Source organism: Hemitrygon akajei, chromosome 7 (assembly GCF_048418815.1).
Source record: "Hemitrygon akajei chromosome 7, sHemAka1.3, whole genome shotgun sequence".
NCBI classification, from domain to species: domain Eukaryota; kingdom Metazoa; phylum Chordata; class Chondrichthyes; order Myliobatiformes; family Dasyatidae; genus Hemitrygon; species Hemitrygon akajei.
This window is the reverse complement of record NC_133130.1, coordinates 102,309,810-102,330,246: the sequence shown is the minus strand read 5'-3', so window position 1 is coordinate 102,330,246 and position 20,437 is coordinate 102,309,810. Positions and strand designations below refer to the sequence as shown.

Sequence of the window (20,437 nt, the reverse complement as noted above, 5' to 3'; positions counted from 1 at the left end):
GAGACACCGCTTCCTAAAGATGTCCTGGATACTTTGTAGGCTAGTACCCAAGATGGAGCTGACTAGATTTTTCTGCAGCTCCTTTTGGTCCTGTGCAGTAGCCCCTCCATACCAGACAGTCATGCAGCCTATCAGAATGCTCTCCATGGTGCAACCATAGAAGTTTTTAAGCGTATTTGCTGACACGTCAAATCACTTCAAACTCCTAATAATAGCCGATGTCTTGCCTTCTTTATGACTACATCAGTATGCTGGGACCAAGTTAGATAGATCCTCAAAGATCCTGACACCCAGGAACTTGAAGCTGCTCACTCGCTCTACTTCTGATCCCTCTATGAGAATTGGTACATGTTCCTTCATCTTACCCTTCCTGAAGTTCACAATCAGCTCTTACGGCTTACTGACGTTGAGTGCCAGGTGGTTGCTGCAGCACCATTCCACTAGTTGGCATATCTCACTCCTGTATGCCCTGAGATTCTACCAACAATGGTTGTATCGTCAGCAAATTTGTAGATGGTGTTTGAGCCTAGCCACACAGACGTGTATACAAAGAGTAGAGCGATGGGCTAAGCACACACCCCTGAGGTGCGCCAGGGTTGATCGTCAGCGAAGAGGATATGTTATCACCAATCCGCACAGACTGGTCTTCTGGTTAGGAAGTTGAGGATCCAATTACAGAGGGAGGTACAGAGGCCCAGGTTCTGCAACTTGTCAATTAGGATTGTGGGAATTATGGTATTAAATGCTGAGCTATAGTCAAACAGCATCCCGATGTAGGTGTTTTTATACCTACGTAGGTATAATTATAAAAACTTCTACTATCTGGATGTCTTAGATGGTGTCGAGGCCAGGTCATTGAGTATATTTGAAGTGGTGGTTGATAGGCAAGGGCACCAAAGGTTACAGGGAGAAGGCAAGTGAGTGGGGTGGAGAGGGATAAAAAAATCAGCTGTGATGGAATGGCAGAGGAGACCTGTAATTGTTGAGGGAACAATGAATTCAAAATTGTATCAGACATTTTACAGGGACATGTCAAGGCAGCAGTCCCAGCATATAGACCAGTGGTGAGGAAGGAGAAACCAGCCTTCATATTGTCTTGGAACACCTGGAGCACAAAGACAGCTACATCAGAATGCTTTCCACTCATTAGCACTTGGCCTTTAACACCATATTACCGAACAAGCTGACTGTCAAACTTCATGATTTAGGTCTCGGCACATCATCCTGTAATTGGATCTTGGACTTCCTCACTAATCGTATCCAGGTGGTGAAGCTAGGCAAGTGCAGATCCCCCCCCCCCCCCCCCCCCCCCGGACAGGAATGTGTACTGAGCCCATTTCACTACTCTGTTTTCACCTGTGACTGCAATCCTGCTCATGCTACAAACTCAGTCATCAAATTTGCAGACGACACAACTGAGATTGGCCTCATCACAGACTAATAATGTAGGGACGAAGTGTGAAACTCTTCAAGAAGGGAGATAGGCAGAAGAAAGGAAACTATAGGCTAGTTAGTGAGACCTCAGTGGTTGGGAAGATGTTGGAGTTGATTATTAAAGATGAAGTCTCGGGGTACTTGGAGGCACATGATTAAAAAAAAGCAGTAGTCAGCGTTGTTTCCTCAGGGGAAGATGTAACCTGACAAATCTGTTGGGATTCTTTGAAGAAATAATAAGCAGGATAGGCAAAGGCAAATTGGTTGATGTTCTGTATTTAGGTTTTCAGAAGGCCTTTGTCAAGGTGCCACACATTAGGCTGCTAAACAAGCTATGAGCCCATGGTATTACAGGAAATATTCCAGCATAGATGAAGCAGTGGTTGATTGGCAGGAGGCAAATGGTGGGAATAAAGGGAGCCTTTTCTGGTTGGCTGCTAGTGATCAGTGGTGTTCAGGAGGGTTCTGTGTTGGAACCGATTCTTTTTTTACGCTATATGTCAATGATTTGGATGAGGGGAGTTGCAAAGTTTGCAGATAATATGAAGATAAGTGGATAGATAGTTCTGAGAAAGTTGAGAGGCTACAGAAGAACCTGGACAGATTAGGAGAATGGGCCGAGAAATGGCAGGTGAAATACATTGTCAGGAAGTATATGGTCATGACTTTGGTCGAAGAAATGAAAGGGTTGACTATTTTCTAAATGGAGAGAAAATACAAATAACTGAGGCACAAAGGGAGTTCTTCTGCAAGATTCCCTATAGACTAAATTACGTTCTGTGGTGAGGAAGGCAAATTCATTTTTAGCATTAATTTCAAGAGGACTGGAATATTAAAGCAAGGATGTAATGTTGAGACTTTATAAAACACAGGTGAGGCCTCACTGGAAGTATTGTGAGCGGTTTTAGGCCCTTTATCTTAGAAAGGATGTGATGAAACTGGAGAGATTTCAAAAAAGGCTCAATAAAATGATTCCAGGATTGAATAGCTTGTCATATGAAGTGTGTTTGATGGCTCTGGGCCTGTATTCACTAGAATTCGGAAGAATGAAGGATGACATAATTGAAACCTACCAAATAATGAAAAGTGTTGACAGAGTGGGAGTGGAGAGTTGATGACCAGAGGACACAGCCTAAGAGAAGAGGGGTGTCATTTTAGAACAGAGGTGAGGAGGAAGTTCTTTAATTAGAGAGTAGTGAATCTGTGGAATTCTTTGCCACAGGCAGCTGTGGAGACCAACTCTTTGTATCTGTAAGGCAGAGGTTGACAGATTCTGGAAGGGATATGGGGAGAAGACTTAAGATTGAGGCTGAGAAGAAAATTGGATCAGTCATGATGAAATAGCAGACTCAATGGGTTGAACGGCCTAATTTTGCTCCCATATCTTATGGTCTTATGTGTGATTGGTGCCGGAACCACAACCTATCACTCAACATCAAGAAGATTAAAAAAATGATAGTGACTCCATGAAGCCCCACAATTCATAAAAGGTGAGGTAGTGGAAAGGGTCTCCAGTTTCAAGGTTTTGGAGATAAACATCACTGAGGAGCTTGGTCCATCAACACAACCTCATTAGTAGGGAAGGCACAACAGCGATTATACTACCTGAAGTGCTTAAGGAGAGCTAATTTACCTCAAAAATTGCTGGTCAACTTTTACTGATGTGTGTTAGAGAGCATACTGACATACCTGACGACACCGGTGCCAAGCTGCTTGGGTCCTAGTGCCCTTCCCTTGGACAACATCGGTGGTATGGAGAGGGGAAAGCTTACAGCTTGGGCAACTGCCGGTCTCCCATACAACCCTGCCCTGGCCTGAGCCCTGGAAGCCTTCCAAAGCACAAATCCATGGTCTCTCGAGACTAACGGATGCCTATTACTCTACCTGCAGCAAGACAGATCATAAAGCAGTCCAGTGGGTGATTAGGATGGCTCTGCGCATCTTTGGGACTCCACTGCTGGACCTGGAAACAATCTACAGCTTTCAATGTCTGTGGCAGGTTTGTAACGTCATTAAAGACCCATCCCATCTTGGACACTTTGATCTCCTGCTGTCTGGATAGGAGATACAGAAACACCTTAACCAAGCCAGGTAGACTGAAAAACAGCTTCTTCCTGAGGGCTGCTGTGCAGCTGAATAATGTTGCACCCTGGCTTGCCAATTTTCCCTCTTGAATTCATCAGGTGTTTTAACTGTTCAATAAAACAAGTTAAGGTTTAAAAAGTAAAATGTGACATTTTCTGATTGGTTCAGTGGTTAAAAGTGCAGTCGTCTTCATGTTGTATGCTGCAGCAAACAGTATAATTAACATGCATGTGGCATTTCTTGGCCAGAATAAATTTCCCCGGGAATGAATGTCACATTGTAAGCATAATTTTAACATATAACCATATAACAATCACAGCACGGAAACAGGCCATTCCGGCCCTCCTAGTCCGTGCCGAACTCTTAATCTCACCTAGTCCCACCTACCCGCACTCAGCCCATAACCCTCCACTCCTTTCCTGTCCATATACCTATCCAATTTTACCTTAAATGACACAACTGAACTGGCCTCTACTACTTCTACAGGAAGCTCATTCCACACAGCTATCACTCTCTGAATAAAGAAATACCCCCTCGTGTTTCCCTTAAACTTTTGCCCCCTAACTCTCAAATCATGTCCTCTCGTTTGAATCTCCCCTACTCTCAATGGAAACAGCCTATTCACATCAACTCTATCTATCCCTCTCAACATTTTAAATACCTCAATCAAATCCCCCCTCAACCTTCTACGCTCCAATGAATAGAGACCTAACTTGTTCAACCTTTCTCTGTAACTTAAGTGCTGAAACCCAGGTAACATCCTAGTAAATCATCTCTGCACTCTCTCTAATTTATTGATATCTTTCCTATAATTCGGTGACCAGAACTGTACACAATATTCCAAATTTGGCCTTACCAATGCCTTGAACAATTTTAACATTACATCCCATCTTCTGTACTCAATGCTCTGATTTATAAAGGCCAGCGTTCCAAAAGCCTTCTTCACCACCCTATCTACATGAGACTCCACCTTCAGGGAACTATGCACTGTTATTCCTAGATCTCTCTGTTCCACTGCATTCCTCAATGCCCTACCATTTACCCTGTATGTTCTATTTGGATTATTCCTGCCAAAATGTAGAACCTCACACTTCTCAGCATTAAACTCCATCTGCCAACGTTCAGCCCATTCTTCTAACCGGCATAAATCTCCCTGCAAGCTTTGAAAACCCACCTCATTATCCACAACACCTCCTACCTTAGTATCATCAGCATACTTACTAATCCAATTTACCACCCCATCATCCAGATCATTTATGTATATTACAAACAACATTGGGTCCAAAACAGATCCCTGAGGCACCCCGCTAGTCACCGGCCTCCAACCCGATAAACAATTATCCACCACTACTCTCTGGCATCTCCCATCTAGCCACTGTTGAATCCATTTTATTACTCCAGCATTAATACCTAACGACTGAACCTTCTTAACTAACCTTCCATGTGGAACTTTGTCAAAGGCCTTGCTGAAGTCCATATAGACTACATCCACTGCCTTACCCTCGTCAACATTCCTCGTAACTACTTCAAAAAATTCAATAAGGTTTGTCAAACATGACAAACATATATTTTAAAAAGGATGTGAAATTGGATCAGAATAATCGTTAGTAACAATACTAGATACTGTATTAATGAGTAGTATTGTTACACAAGATTAAGGAAAAACATGTAGGAGGGGAATATTTCTATTATCCCTTGCCATCTCAGAGCACCAGTGAAATAAATGTGTTGAAGCCTGTCACATCACGTTCACCCTGAGAAAGATTATTTCCCTCTCCAATGGGAAGCATCAACCTCACAGTTTTGTTTTCTATGACACTGAACATAAAGGGTAATGTGTGGCAAAGGCATTGACCTTTTGGGAAGCAGCTTGGTTCAAAATGTTGACAGTTTATTCCTTTCTATAGATGCTATCCAACTTGCTTAGTTCCTCCAGCATTTTTTGTGTGTGTGTAACTTGAGAAGCAGGACTAGGTTTACAGTGGAATATTCTGAAGTTTTAGATGAGCTGAGAGTTTCAGATTGAATTGTAAGACTGCAAATGAAGGTAAAGGTGCTGTGGCAAGATGATCCAAATTTCCTGAGAGCACTGTGCCTCACCTGGCTTCAGAGTTGCAGTGTAGACCAGATCAGAACATCAAAGTTCCTTCTGGACAAGAGATTAGTGAACCACTTAGAGTTTTTTTTTTGTTTTGCAACTGTCATTTCTCATCTGCTCTAGGAGGATTTGAACTCATTATTAGTCCATTTTTTTTCTGAATTAATACTTAGGAACATAACCGCAATATCACTTTACACCTTGAAGATGAGAGATACTACTAATGGAGTTGCAGAGACAACCTTTGGGTCAATTACACCCCTGGTATAGATGCTAGAAATCTGAAAAGGAAACAGGCTATGGTGGAAGTAGCTAGATCCATCTGTGCAAATGGATCTAGAAACAGTTACCTTTTCAGTCAATGCCCCTTAACCCAACTTATTCACTGCATTAGCCATCCTGAATAAGCAGGCAGAGTAAGAAAAATAGTTGGACTTTGGTTTAGATAGATAACATTTCACCAGAGCTGTGCAAGTTATTTAGTTTGTTCCTTTCCTCTGTAACCTTGCACTAATTGATGTCTGTGACATGTCTTCGCATATCTCTGACTTGAGAGTCCTTGCCACATGGGATACTCCTTTCCAGCTGTAATTTATAAACCTAGATACCAGAAATTTTAATGTTCTCAGATTTATGGCTCATATGCAAAGCTGCTAGCATATCAAGCGTAAGAATCATACTCTTCTGTGACCTAAAGGGAAGGCACTGTAGTTAGTTATCGATGGGGAAGTGATGCTTATCTTTGCTGCAAAAGTATTTTCTGTTCCTTGTATGTGTTACTCTCATGGGGTGGGTTGCTTTCATATTCCACATCACTTTGGCATGTTAGTGTAGAGATTAGTACAGTCAGTTTACAGTGTCAGTGATTACTGAAGTTTGATTCCCATCACTGTCTGTAGGAACTTGTACATTCTCTCCATGACAACATGGGTTCCTTCCAGTGCTCTGCATTCCTCCCATGTTCCAAAGACGTGGTTAGGGATATTGAGTTACGTATGGTTAGGAGCAGTAAGTTACGTATGGTTAGGGGTAGTAAGTTACGTATGGTTAGGGATAGTAGGTTGTGAGCATGCTGTGTTGATGCTGCAAGCTCCTTTAGCACAATTCTTGCTAGTTTGATTAAACACGACATATTTCACTGTATGTTTTGATGCTTTGATTCATGTTACAAACAAAGCTAATCTCTGTCTCTCTGCCTCTCACTCTGCCTCCCACTCTGCTTCTCACACTCTCTCTCTCTTTCTGTCTCTCCCTCTCCCCTATCTCTATCTGTCTCTCTCTCTCTCTCTCTCTCTCTCTCTCTCTCATATATATCTATATCTATCTATCTATCTATCTCCAACACTTCCTAAAGAAGGGTCTTGACCCGAAATGTCGACTGTTTATTCACATTTATAGATGCTGCCTGACCTGCTTAGCTCCCCCAGCATTTTGTGTGTGTTGCTTCAGGGATTCATCTTCAAATCTGAATGAAAATGCTGCAGTTGTCACCAACTTCACTGAGACTTATGTGGACGAGCGTGTGCCTTTAAGAACATACCGGACAACCCAAACCAGAAACTGTGGATAAATCATGAGAATTATAGTCTGCTGAGCACTTGATCTTTGGCATTCAGGATCTGTGATGCAGAACTGTCCAGGTACAACATACAAAAGGCTATGTTAAGAACGAAGAAACAATTCTGATTGAAGTTAGAGACTGAATTGGATGCAAGTCAGCTTTGGCAGGGTTTGTAGGACATTAGTTCCTACAAGACGAAACCTAATATCATGAATGGCTGTGATGCTTCACTCCTAGATGAGCTAAGTGATTTTTATGCATGCTTTGAAAGGGAGAATAAAAGTATACATGTGCAAATCCCTGTGGCACTTGGTGACCCTGCGATCTCTGTCACGGAGGCCAACGTTAGAACATCTTTTAAGAGGGTGATCCCTTGCCAGATGTCAAGCCCCGATATTGTGTCTGGTGGCACTGAAGGCCTGTGCCAGCCAACTGGCAGGAGTGTTCAAGGACATCTTCAATCTCACTGCTGCTGTCAGAGGTTCCCACTTGCTTCAACAGAGTGTCAATCATACCAATGCCTAAGAAGAGCAGGGAGTGGCTGCTCAACGACTATCACCCAGTTGCACTCACATCTACTGTGATGAAGTGCTTTGAGTGGTTGGTTATGACCAGAACCATCTCCTGACTAAGCAGGGACCTGGACCAACTGCATTTTGCCTACTGCCATAATAGGTCTACAGTGGATGCAATGTCACTCGGCCTTGCACCTCCTGAACAACAGCAACACCAATGCTAAGCTGCTGTTTATTGATTACAGCTCAGTGTTCAACACAATCAAACAATCAATTCTAATGAACAAGCTCCAAAACCTGGGCCACTGTACCTCCCTCTGCAACTGGATCCTTGACTTCCTCATTGGAAGACCACAGTCGTTTGTGGATTGGAAATAATGCTCCTTGCTGACAATCACACAAGTGCATCTCAAGGGTGTATGCTTAGCCCACTACTTTACTCTGTTTACTATGTGGCCAGGCATAGTTCAGCTATAAATTTGCCAATGACACAACTGTTTTTGACAGAATTTCAGAATTTGACTAGGAGGTGTACAGGAGTGAGATAGCTGGTTGAATGGTGTCACACAACAACCTTGTACTCAACATTAATAAGACCAGGAATTGATTGTAGACTTCAGCAAGAGGAAGTTGAGAGAACACACAGCAGTCCTCAGCATGGGATGGATGAGCAGTTTCAAGTTCCTGGGTGTCAACATCCCTGAAGATCTATCTTGGGCCCAACATATTGATACAATTACAAAGAAGGCACAATGGTGACTATGCTTCATTAGGAGTTTTAGGAGACTTGGTATGTTACCAAAGTCTAGCAAATTTCTACAGATGTACTACAGAGAGCATTCTAACTGGTTGTATCAACATCTGGCATAGAGGGGCACTGTACAGGACCAGAAAAAGCTGAAAAAGTTTACAAACTTAGCCAGTTCTATCCTGGCACTAGCCTCACCAGCATTGAGGCCATCTTCAAAAGATGATGTTGTAGCGGTGTGCTACACGCAGCGCTGCAATAACGACACGGAGTCGGTGAGCTGCAGTTACAAAAGAGGTTTATTCAAACTTCGCGGCCTCGCTTTAAAGCCTTCCTGATCCCGCCCTCCCCGGGCAGGAATGCTGTAGGGGGCGCGTATTCACAGTCCCGTCCCGCGCACGGGCTTTTCCCCTTGCTGGTGAAGCAGGCTTGGCGCCCTCTTTGGGGCTGGCCTCAATGCCAGCGCGCGGTGCTTTGTGAGCCGGTTCGAGTGCGCAGGGAAGTGGGTCGCCACATAACCCTCCCCCCCCCCCCCGCCCCCCCCAGAACCGGCAATACACCCCCCAATGTCCACAGTCTGGGTTTGCGCCACGGTGCCTGAATCTCGACCGGCTGCGCCAAGTCCACATGGGCCCGTTTGAGTCGGTCCACCGTGAAAACCTCCTCTTTCCCCCCAATGTCCAGCACGAATGTGGGCCCGTTGTTTCTGGTCATCGTAAACGGCCCCTCATAGGGCCGCTGTAGCAGTACCCGATGTCCGCCCCGTCGTACAAAAATGAACTTACAGTTTTGCAGGTCTTTGGGTATGCAGGTCGGGTTCTGCCCATGCTGTGAAGTGGGTATGGGGGCCAGGTTACCGAGCCTCTCGCGTAGTCTGCCCAGGAAGTCGATGGTGTCGAGCCCGAGCTGGCATTTGGCCGGGTTGATTGTCAGGCCGTATTCGCTCAGTCAGGCGTAGAGTTGGCGGATGTGGGACAGATGCTCCTGACGACTGCTGCCGACTATGAGGATGTCGTCCAAATAGATGAAAGCGAAGTCCAGGTCGCATCCATTAACCACTGAAACATCTGTGCGGCATTCTTTAGGTGCCGTTTTGGGGACGTCGTCTGGATTCATCGGGATTTGATGGTATCCCCGGATGAGGTCTACCTTGGAGAAGACCCGTGCGCCGTGCAGGTTTGCTGCAAAGTCCTGAATGTGCGGCACAAGGTAGTGATCCGGTGTTGTAGCCTCGTTCAGCTTGCGGTAGTCACCGGATGGTCTCCAGCCCCCTGTTGCTTTGGACACCATGTGCAGGGGGGAGGCCCATGGGCTGTCGGACCGCCGTATGATCCCCAATTCCTCCATCCTCTTGAACTCCTCCTTCGCCAGCTGGAGCTTGTCCGGGGGAAGCCTTCGAGCACGGGCGTGGAGGGGTGGTCCTTGTGTCGGGATGTGGTGCTGTACGCCCTGTCTGGGCATGGCTGCCATGAACTGCGGTGCCAGAACTGATGGGAAATCCGCGTATTCACAGTCCCGTCCCGCGTGCGGGCTTTTCCTATTGCTGGTGAAGCAGGCTTGGCGCCCTCTTTGGGACCTGCCTCAATGCCGGCACGCGACGCTTTGTAGGCCGGTTCGAGTGCGCTGGGAAGTGGGTCGCCACAATGCTTCAAAAAGGTGACATCCATCATTAAGGGCCTTGATCTCCTAGGACGTGCCCTCTTCTCATTACTATCATTAGGGAGAAGGTTCATGGCCTAAAGATACACACTCAACTTTTTAGGAACAGCTTCACTGTCATCAGATTTCCGAATAGACAATGAACCAACCTATGTTATCCCATGTTAACTACATCACTGTTATTTTAGCAAGCACAAGGAAATCTGCAGATGCTGGAAGTTCAAGCAACACACACAAATGTATCATTGTTATTTTGCTCTTTCTATGTCCTACTTATTTAATTTTATATATGTTTCTTGTAATTTTTAAATGTTTTGTGTAAACACAACATATGCTAGTGACATTAAACTTGATTCTGATATGAGGGTTCAATAAGTTTGTTGTGCATTTTCAGCTTCTTTGTCTTTATTGTTCATGTATGAATGACCAAATTGGGCCATTTGTCCCATTGAGTCTGCTCCACCATTTGATCATGGCTGTTTTTTCTTCCAACCCCATTCTTCTTCCTTCTCCCTGTAACAGTTTACAAAGGGCAAGGGATCTGCAGAAGTTTTTGATTTGGAACAAGAAGGCAGCGGGAGAGCACCTAAGGATTTCCAGCGGGAAGACATTTTGAGTTCTCGGGGGAAGAGAGAGGCCAGACTGCGCAGGCGCATGATTTCAGCCAGTTGAGCGCACACAGTTTAAAAAGAAGGCAGCCATATCCAGCGGGCGGTGGAGTGAGAGACAGCAGAGTGAAAGGGCTTTGGCTCCATGGACTTCGGCAGTAACGGGACGAGGTGAGGCAGTTGTTGATTGCAAAAGGAGGTAGTTTGTGTGTGAGGCCAGTTTTCTGTGGTTGGTGTCAGATGTGGGAGGTCCTGGAGTCTCCCGGCGTCCCAGATGGCCACATCTGCGCCCGGTGCATCGAGATGCAACTCCTAAGGGACCATGTTAGGGAACTGGAGATGCAGCATGATGACCTTCATCTGGTCAGGGAGAGTGAGGAGGTGATAGAGAGGAGTTACAGACAGGTGGTCACTCTGGGGCCACGGGGGACAGAGAAATGAGTCACAGTTAGGAGAGGGAAGGGGACGAGTCAGGTACCAGAGAGTACCGCTGTGGCTGTACCCCTTGACAATAAGTGCTCCTGTTTGAGTACTGTTGTGGGGGACAGCCTACCTGAGGGAAGTGAAGGAAGAGGAAGGCAGTAGTGATAGGGGACTCTATAGTCAGGGGGTTCAGACAGGCAATTCTGTGGATGCAGGAAAGAAACTCGGTAGTTTCCCTCCCAGGTGCCAGGGTCCGGGATGTTTCTGATCGCGTCCAAGATATCCTGTGGTGGGAGGGAGGTCATGGTACATATTGGTACCAATGACATAGGTAGGAAAAGGAAAGAGGTCCTGAAAGAAAGCTACAGGGAGTTAGGAAGGAAGTTGAAAAAGTAATCTTGGGATTACTGCCTGTGCCATGCGACAGTGAGTATAGGAATAGAATGAGGTGGAGGATAAATGCGTGGCTGAGGGATTGGAGCAGGGGGCAGGAATTCAGATTTCTAGATCATTGGGACCTCTTTTGGGGCGGGTGTGACCTGTACAAAAAGGACAGGTTGCTCTTGAATCCCAGGGGGACCAATATCCTGGAGGGCAGGTTTGATAGAGTTGTTGGGGAGGGTTTAAACTAGTTTGGCGAGGGGGTGGGAATCAGAATGTGAGTGCAGGGAAGGGCAAGGACATGATGCTAAGAGTTCTGAGTTGATGAGGAAGGACAGGCAGGGGACAGAACATAATTGTAGCCAGTTAAAGGGGTTGAAAAGTGTCTATTTCAATGCTAGGAGTATTAGGAACAAGGAGGATGAACTTAGAGCATGGATTAGTACGTGGAACTACGATGTGGCGTTGGAGGAAGGGCAAGATTGGATGATGCAGGTCCCGGGGTTCAGGTGCTTTAAAAGAAATAGGATGGGAGGTAGAAAGGGAGGGGGGGGGCAGTGGCATTGCTGGTCAGGGATAGTATCACGGCTCTAGAAAGGGAGGACGCTGCAGAGTGAGTGTCCACTGAGTCGGTCTGGGTGGAAGTCAGAAATAGGAAGGGATCAATCACTGTGCTGGGAGTAGTCTGTAGGCCCCCAAATAGCCCTTGGAACACTGAGGAGCAGATAAGCAGGCAGATTTTAGAATGGTGCAGGAAATACAGGGTAGTAGTTACGGGAGATTTCAACTTTCCTCATATTGACTAGCACCTCCTGAGTGCAAGGGGGATAGATGGGGCTGAATTTGTCAGGTGTGTTCAAGAGGGATTCCTGACACAGTATGTAGACCAGCCGACGAGAGGAGAGGCTATACTGGATCTAGTTCTGGGTAATGAACTAGGTGACAGAACTCTTGATGGGGGAGCATTTTGGTGAGAGTGACACAATTCCCTTAGCTTCAGCATAGCTATGGAAAGGGATAAAATCAGACGAATTGGTAAAGTGCTTAACTGGGGAAGGGCTAACTTTGAAGGGATGAGGCAGGAACTAGCGAGAGTAAATTGGAAACAGATGTTCAAAGGGGAAAGCACAGAAGTAATGTGGGAGAAGTTTAGGGACCACTTGAGCTGGGTTCAGGATAGGTTTGTCCCACTGAGGTAAGGGAAAAATGGTAGGAAAAGGGAACCGTGGCTGACGAAACATGTGAGGCAACTTGTCAAGAGGAAAAAGGGAGCATATGTTAGATATAAGAAGCAGTAAGTAGGAGGGGCTTATGAGAAATATAGGGTAGCTGGGAAGGAGCTAAAGAAAGGACTTAGAAGAGCTTGAAGGGGGCATGAGAAGGCCTTGGCATATAGGATTAAGGAGAACCCCAAGGCGTTCTATGCATATGTGAAGAATAGGAGGATGACGAGAACGAAGGTGGGACCGCTAAAGGATAAAGAGGGCAACGTGTGCCTGGAAGCGGAGGAGGTTGGGGAGGTCCGAAATGAATACTTTGCTTCAGTATTCACAAGTGAAAAGGATCTTGATCAGGATGAGGTCAAAGTAGAGCGACCTTGTGTGCTGGACAATGTGGAGATTAAGGAAGAAGAAGTGCTGGATCTTCTTAAAGACATCGATTAATAAATCCCCAGGGCCAGATACACCCCCAGGTTGTTGTGGGAATTGAGAGAAGAGATCGCAGGAGCATTAGCTATGATCTTTGAATCCTCTTTGGCTGCAGGGGAAATGCCAGAGGACTGGAGAATGGCAAATGTAGTTCCCTTGTTTAAAAAAAGTAATAGGGAGAAACCTGGGAACTATAGACCGGTGAGTCTTACGTCGGTGGTATGCAAACTACTGGAAAGGATTCTTAAGGATTGGGTCTACGAGCATTTGGAGAAGTACAGACTAGTCATGGATAGTCAACATGCCTTTGTGAAGGGAAGATCGTGCCTCACGAGCCTGATTGGGTTTTTTGAAGAGGTAACAAAAGAAACAGATGAGGTTAGGGCAGTGGATGTGGTCTACATGGATTTTAGCAAAGTATTTGACAAGGTCCCTCATGAGAGACTCATCCAGAAAGTCATGAGGCATGGGATAAGTGGAACCTTGGCAGTTTGGATAAAAAATTGGCTTAAAGGAAGAAAACAGGGTAGTTGTGGAAGGAAAGTATTCTGCCTGGACGTCAGTGACTAGTGGAGTGCCGCAGGGATCTGTCCTGGGACCCCTGCTATTTGTGATTTTTATAAATGACCTGGATGTAGAGGCGGAAGGATGGGTGAGTAAGTTTGCGGATGGCACGAAAATTGGAGGAGTTGTGGATGGAGCTGTAGGTTGTCGAAGGTTACAAGAGGATATAGACAGGCTGCAGAGTTGGGCAGAAAAATGGCAGATGGAGTTTAATCCGGACAAGTGTGAGGTGATGCATTTTGGAAGGACAAACCAGAAGACTGAGTACAGGATTAATGGTCAGTTACTTAAGAGTGTGGATGAACAAAGGGACGTTGGGGTTCAAATCCATATATCCCTCAAGGTCGCTGTGCATGTTGATAGGGTAGTTAAGAAGGCCTATGGGATGCTAGGCTTCATAAACAGGGGGATTGAGTTCAAGAGTGGAGAGGTCATGTTGCAACTCTACAAATCTCTGGTGAGACCGCACTTAGTGTATTGTGTTCAATTCTGGTCACCTCATTATAGGAAGGATGTGGAAGCTATGGAGAGGATGCAGAGGAGATTTACCAGGATGTTGCCTGGTTTGGAGAACAAGTCATATGAAGCAAGGTTAGCAGAGCTGGGACTTTTCTCTTTGGAGCATAGAAGAATGAGATTATGAGAGGCATAGATAGGGTGGATAGTCAGTACCTGTTTCCCAGGGCACCAATAACAAACACCAGAGGGCATATGTACAGAATTAAGGGAGGGAAGTTTAGGGGAGACATCAGGGGTAAGTTTTTTACACAGAGGGTTGTGAGTGTCTGGAATGACTTTCCAGGGATGGTGGTGGAGGCTAAAACATTAGGGGTATTTAAGAGCCTCTTGGACAGGCACATGGATGAAAGAAGTATGGAGGGTTCTGGGTTAGTGTGGGTTTAGTACTTTTTTTTAAAGGATTATATGGGTCGGCACAACATGGAGGGCTGAAGGGCCTGTACTGTGCTGTAGTGTTCTCTGGTTCTAAATGTGTTAATGGAGATTGAAAGCATTTACTGTTTTCAGTGTTAGTTTGCTGCATTCCCACAGCTAATTGATTTGATGAAAGTTCCCTTGGGGGCAGCATAGAGTAGAGATTAGCATAAGACTATTACAGCACCAGTGATTACGGTTCAATTCCTGCTGCTGTCTATAAGAAGTATGTACGTGAGTATGTGCGTTTCCTCCGTGTGCTCTGGTTTCCTAAGGAATACTGCTTAGTGTTTTTGAATTATGTGTATGCTCTGTTGGCAGCGAAGCATGGTGACACTTGCACATTTTCAGGCTTTGTTGGTTGTTGACGTAAATGTTGTATTTCACTCTTGTTTCGATGTACATGTGACAAATAAAGCTAAGCTTTAACCTAATCAGAAGTAGGACATTGCTTTCATGAACCAATGTGGATGATCCATCTTGACTTCAGTTTCCATCGCAGAAGCCTGTGTTCAGCAAATTTGGTTCGAGGAAATTTGCTGAATTGGATATAGCAAAGGCCACAGGAGCAAAGAACAATTCGCCTGTATAGCTGAAGTACTCTTAAACTAGCCTGCTTTTGCTAGGCTGTTCAGAACTGTTACAACACTGGCATCTGCAGGAAGATATGGAAATTAGGACAAATCCACTCCAGGCTGAGTCGGTGATCAGTATTACAGTCACACAGCATTTACATGCCATAACCTGATCCTTAGCGGTAGTTTGTACTTGGCAAGCTTCCCAAAATCACAGATAAAGCGAGACATGGAAGTGGCCCTGTTCATTGCAATAGAAACTCCCCAGTTCCCTATTGAATAATGTCAGGAGAATTCCAGATGTCTCTGATTATTGTCTCATTTAAAGAATGAATCACTAATGTTACAGCATAAACCTTCTTCTGTTCTTGAAGTCAGCTTGGGTCATGTGCTAAAATCCATCGTGTCTTCCTTTTTGAGAAAGGAGTACTGTAGCCAAAGTCATGTTGCCACAGGCTCTTGATTATGGGCTGCTTGCATTATTTATTTATTTATTTTAAATTGTGATACAGCTTGGAGTAGGCCTTTCCAATCCTTACAGCCAGGCCACCCAGCAACCTTCAATTTAACTGTAACCTAATCACAAGATAATTTACAATGACTAATTAGTCTTTGGACTGTAGGAGGAAACCAGAGCACATGGGGAAAACCCATGCATACCATGGGGAGGACCCATAGGCGGCGCCAGAATTGCACTTCAGGACTCCTCAAGCTGTAATAGCATTGCACTAACAGCTACCCTACTGTGGCACCCACGAGCGGAGTAGATTAGCCAAAAAGACACAGTGTGTGCATGAAAGGATAGTTGGAGCATAATTGGTTACATAGAGGGTTCAAAGTTACCCATAGCCCTCTATTTTTCTAAGCTCCATGTACCTATCCAGGAGTCTCCTAAAAGACGCTATCGTATCCGCCTCCACCACTGTTGCCAGCAGCCCATTCCATGCACTCATCACTCTATGTAAAAAGACTTACCCAACATCTCCTCTGTACCTACTACCAACCACCTTAAAACTGTGCCTTCTCATGTTAGCCAGAAGACGAGTAGAAGTACAAGTCTAAGGGAGAGAAGTTCTGTGCTTTGCTGTGCACATCTGATCTTCCATCTCAGAATCAAAGTAAATTATTATCAAAATGCGTATATGTCAGTGTATACTATCCCAAGGTTTATCTTCATGTGGGCTTTCACAGTACACAAAGAAATACAAAAGAATAAATGAAAAACTCAAAGACAAACAATCTATGTGCAGCAAAAGGCAAAGTGTGCAAATATAAGAAAAAAATAATAAGTAATAAATAGTGAGAACATGAATTAACATGAATTGTAGAGTCCTTGTAGGTGAGTCAGTAGGTTGTGGAATTAGTTCAGTGTTGAGGTGAGTGAAGTTGTCCACACTGGTTCAGGACGGTAATAACTATTACTGAACCTAGTGCTGTGGGACTCAATGCTCCTATACTTCCTTCCTGATGGCAGCAGAGAGAAGAGAACGTGGTCTGAATCATGGGGATCTTTGATGATGGATATTCTTTCGTGTGGCAGTGCTCCTTGTAGATGTGCTCAATGGTGGGCAGAGCTTTGCCAGTGATGGAATTTCAAATCTTCACTTTCAGTGTCCATGAAGAACTGAAATTATGCTTTTCATTTTACAAAGCTGTGCTTTGAAGCCACGTAAAAATGCCCATTTTTTATTTTCTGAACAAACAGATCCTGTGCGGGAAAGAGATCCCTCGGTGGGTCAATCGGTTGGCTCACTTCAGTTCGTGCATTCCATTCCTGCAGAGCTGCTTGCCAAAGGAATGGCTGACACCAGCTGCCCTCCAGACCAGCGTGAGCCACGAGCTGCAGGAAGAACTTGAGGAGGCAGAAGAGGCAGTGGCTTCAACCGCTTCAGGGTCTACGTCTAAGTCGACGTTAGCGAGGCCAGGACACCACACCAAATTGTGATCCTGCACAGTGACTCAAGAACTGACTTTTTGTAGACCTGCAACTGACCTTTTATTTTTTAAGAGAAGAAACTATTGCAATTGTTAGGAACTGTGCTGCAGGGTGCTGAATGTTATGGAGTTTTGTTTTACATCTTCCTCAGATTTTTACCTAGAATCAACTGTTTTTGTTTTTGTAGCTTGTGTGTGTGTGTGTGTGTGAGTGTGAGAGAGAGAGAGAGTGCGCGCAAAGGACACACACCACTTTCTGAGGCTTGAAGAGGGGTTACTGCAAAGAACTTACATTGTAAGGTTCATATGACAGTATTTTGGATAATTGTTTACAATGTCCCATGTTGCTAAAACTGGGATCAACACTAATGCCCTGTAGTAGTGATTTTATCTTTTAAAGCAATCTTTGAAGTGGACCGGTACAGTAATGAAACTATTCATTTGCTGGGATATATTCAGTGGCTTTTTTGCATAATTTTCAATCCCACACACTCCATGATTAAAATAGAAAACAGTTGCTAGACTTTCCAAGTGTTCTTTATTTTAAAAATACTTATATTTATAAAGCAAAAATCTTTTTAAAGGCTTCCAAAACTGTACCAGTCTACAAAATGCAAAGTTAAAATGTTGCTGGACACAATCTAAAACATAGTGAGCAATAAGCTTTTCACCAGCATTTTCTGAACAGGGAACTTGTTTTTTTTTTTGCTTAAAATGAAATAATTAGTGTTCTTGGGGCTAAGAGTACAAGACCTCTTCAACTGTATTGAACAGTAAGTGGAACAAACCAAAACTACCTGGCATACCATGAGGGTGCCCCATTCAAGTGGTATTGTAAATTGTCTTTTTAAACTTTAACATTAGCAGTTGCATCTGAAGAATTTTTAAAAAATCTTTAAACTCTAGTTCATTACATTTTAGGAGGAATTAGCACTTTAAGATGTATACTTAGACGATTGTGAATCATGCAATTTGAAACAATTTTTTTTTAAAGAATGGAATCATTTTGACTCTGGGAATTTGTGATGTAAATTTTCCCTCCAGAAATAATTTACAGTATTCTAAGGAGGTGGTGTTTTGGTCATGTGCTGTTCCAGCCAGCTTAGCATAAATAATGTAACTATCTCAAACTGGTCCAAACCCTTATTCCTTTATTTTAGTTTTGTCTCAGCAACCCTTAACAAGTTGTCCTTGCAGTTGATACTTTGCACTGTTGTGTGCCTTAGCAATTTTCTAAATGGGGTATTACAGACTATCTTAAACTTGTACAAGGTTACTTAAAGGGGCATTGTGATCTGTGCTTGTATATAGATCCTCCTTGGGTACCATGCTAATCAGAACTTGTTAGCCCACAGATATGTTACAAAAGCATAATATTTGCTGGGTTTTTTCAGATACATTTGATATTATACATAAACAGTAATATTACGAAGTCTTTTACATCTTTGACTGTTAACATTGTGACACTAGTTGGAGCTGATATAATTTGATTGAAGTTGATCCCTAAATTTAATTGTGCTTCAAATAGGAGCTCTTGACACCCTGCCAAGGATTATGTTGCTGTTTTAGTAGTATTCCTGACAATGCCTGACTCTTGCTGGCAACACAACTGCTGTCAAGATCATTTGCCATTGTTGTTTATGCAAGCATAAAGTTAATTCCAGTCCAGTGTTTGTTCTCCCTTTTTCTTGTTGCTTCTGTCTGAGAGGTGGCTGAAGGACAGATGAATTCAAATCTGCCCACCCTTCTGAGTTTTGTTGCTTAAAGTCTTAAGAAATAATTTGGCAGCGCCCATTGCTGAGGAATAGTAAGCATTATGAGGTTGCTACTTGGTTCATTTCTATAAGCAGATCTGTAGTTTCCCTATTGTCAGAAATTGTTCTCAAAAACTTGTACAATCCCACTGACTCTCTGAAGAGCAGTAGTAGTTCATCATAATATTCAGATTGCCTTGTGGAGCACAACCTTACTAAGCAAGAGTTATGGGTACTAATAACTGTCATTATACATTGTGTAAAGGTTGTGCAAGCCTGCACAGCATCATCTCTTGGTCGGTCCAGAGCGTTCGCACTCAATTGCCAGGTACATCTGTGAGGTGCCTTTTAATTATGATATAGGGTACTATTGATAATCCAGGTCAATTCATCCAAAATACCTCATCCAAAATGTGTTTTCCACTCCAGTAGCTGTAAAATTTGTTCCAGTTAAATATTTAATTATAAATACGTAGGTAGTAAGTCCTTTACTATTCCAAACCTTGCATACTTTAAAGGTAATTCTTGTTACTTTATTTTTGAATAAATGATGTGATGGCAACATTAAAGAATTGTTTATTGTAAAACTTGGTTGTTGTTTAAATGTGTTTTAGTTTTAGAAATTCAGTTTCTGACACCCATAATCTACATCTAGTTATTTGTTCCATAATTTTGTACTTTCATTAAGCAATATTAACACAAGCCATCTTCCAACCCTGTGGCATTATATTTATAAGCAAAATGGATTAGAGATAATAGAGTCTATGTGGTTTATTATTTTAGAGTAAGAGATAGATTTCATCTGGGGCTTCATCAGTTGGGATGCAGTCGTGAACCCAAACATCAGCAATTCCTCTGCTCCCACAAGTGCTGCCCAACTCTTCTGGCCCCTCAAGCAGATTGTTGCTCCAGATTCCAGCATCTGCTCTCTCTTGTGTCTCCAGATCCATGAAACAAGTTCCATCAACCTCTATGAATCATGTTAACATATTCTGAATATCGAAATTGTAAACGTGCCCACCCTCATATTAGCCATCCATTAGAGTCCTCTGCCATCACATACAGACTACTATAGTGGTCCCTAATTGGACTTGCTCATTCCTTTATCATTGTTTTATTTATAAATAAAGCAATCTGTGATTTTCTTTGATATTACTTATTTGTATTTTCTCCTCCACATTTTTAGATTCACTATGAATCTAAAACAGTTGAGAAACGGGCCTTTCAACCTACCTCATCAATGTCATATTATTAGTCCCATTGATCTGCAGCTGAACCGTATCCCTCCAATCCCCACCATTTATCCAAGTTTCACTGAAATTTTGAAATCGAACCTACATTCACCACTTCTGCTCTCAGCTCATTCCATGCTTTTGCCACCCTCTGAGTGAAGAAGTTCCCCTTAAATTTTGCCTTTCATCCTGAGCCTATTTGGCTTTCCAAATCTCTTGTAATTAAACACGTTTCATGTTTTCTGTCTTCTCCTATCCCATATGTGTTTGATCTCCATGGGTT

The 20,437-nt window shown here is 43.7% G+C and overlaps 1 protein-coding gene across 1 annotated transcript in view; it reads left to right on the top strand.

The window, feature by feature from the left end:
• Positions 1 to 19,509, top strand: part of desi2 (desumoylating isopeptidase 2) — a 118,403-nt gene extending 98,894 nt beyond the window's left edge. The window contains exon 5 of the mRNA XM_073051590.1: positions 16,939 to 19,509. Coding sequence (XP_072907691.1) covers positions 16,939 to 17,178 — 240 coding nt within the window. The 3' untranslated portion in view covers positions 17,179 to 19,509. The remainder of the gene's footprint in view (positions 1 to 16,938) is intronic.
• Positions 19,510 to 20,437: the final 928 nt, after the last annotated feature.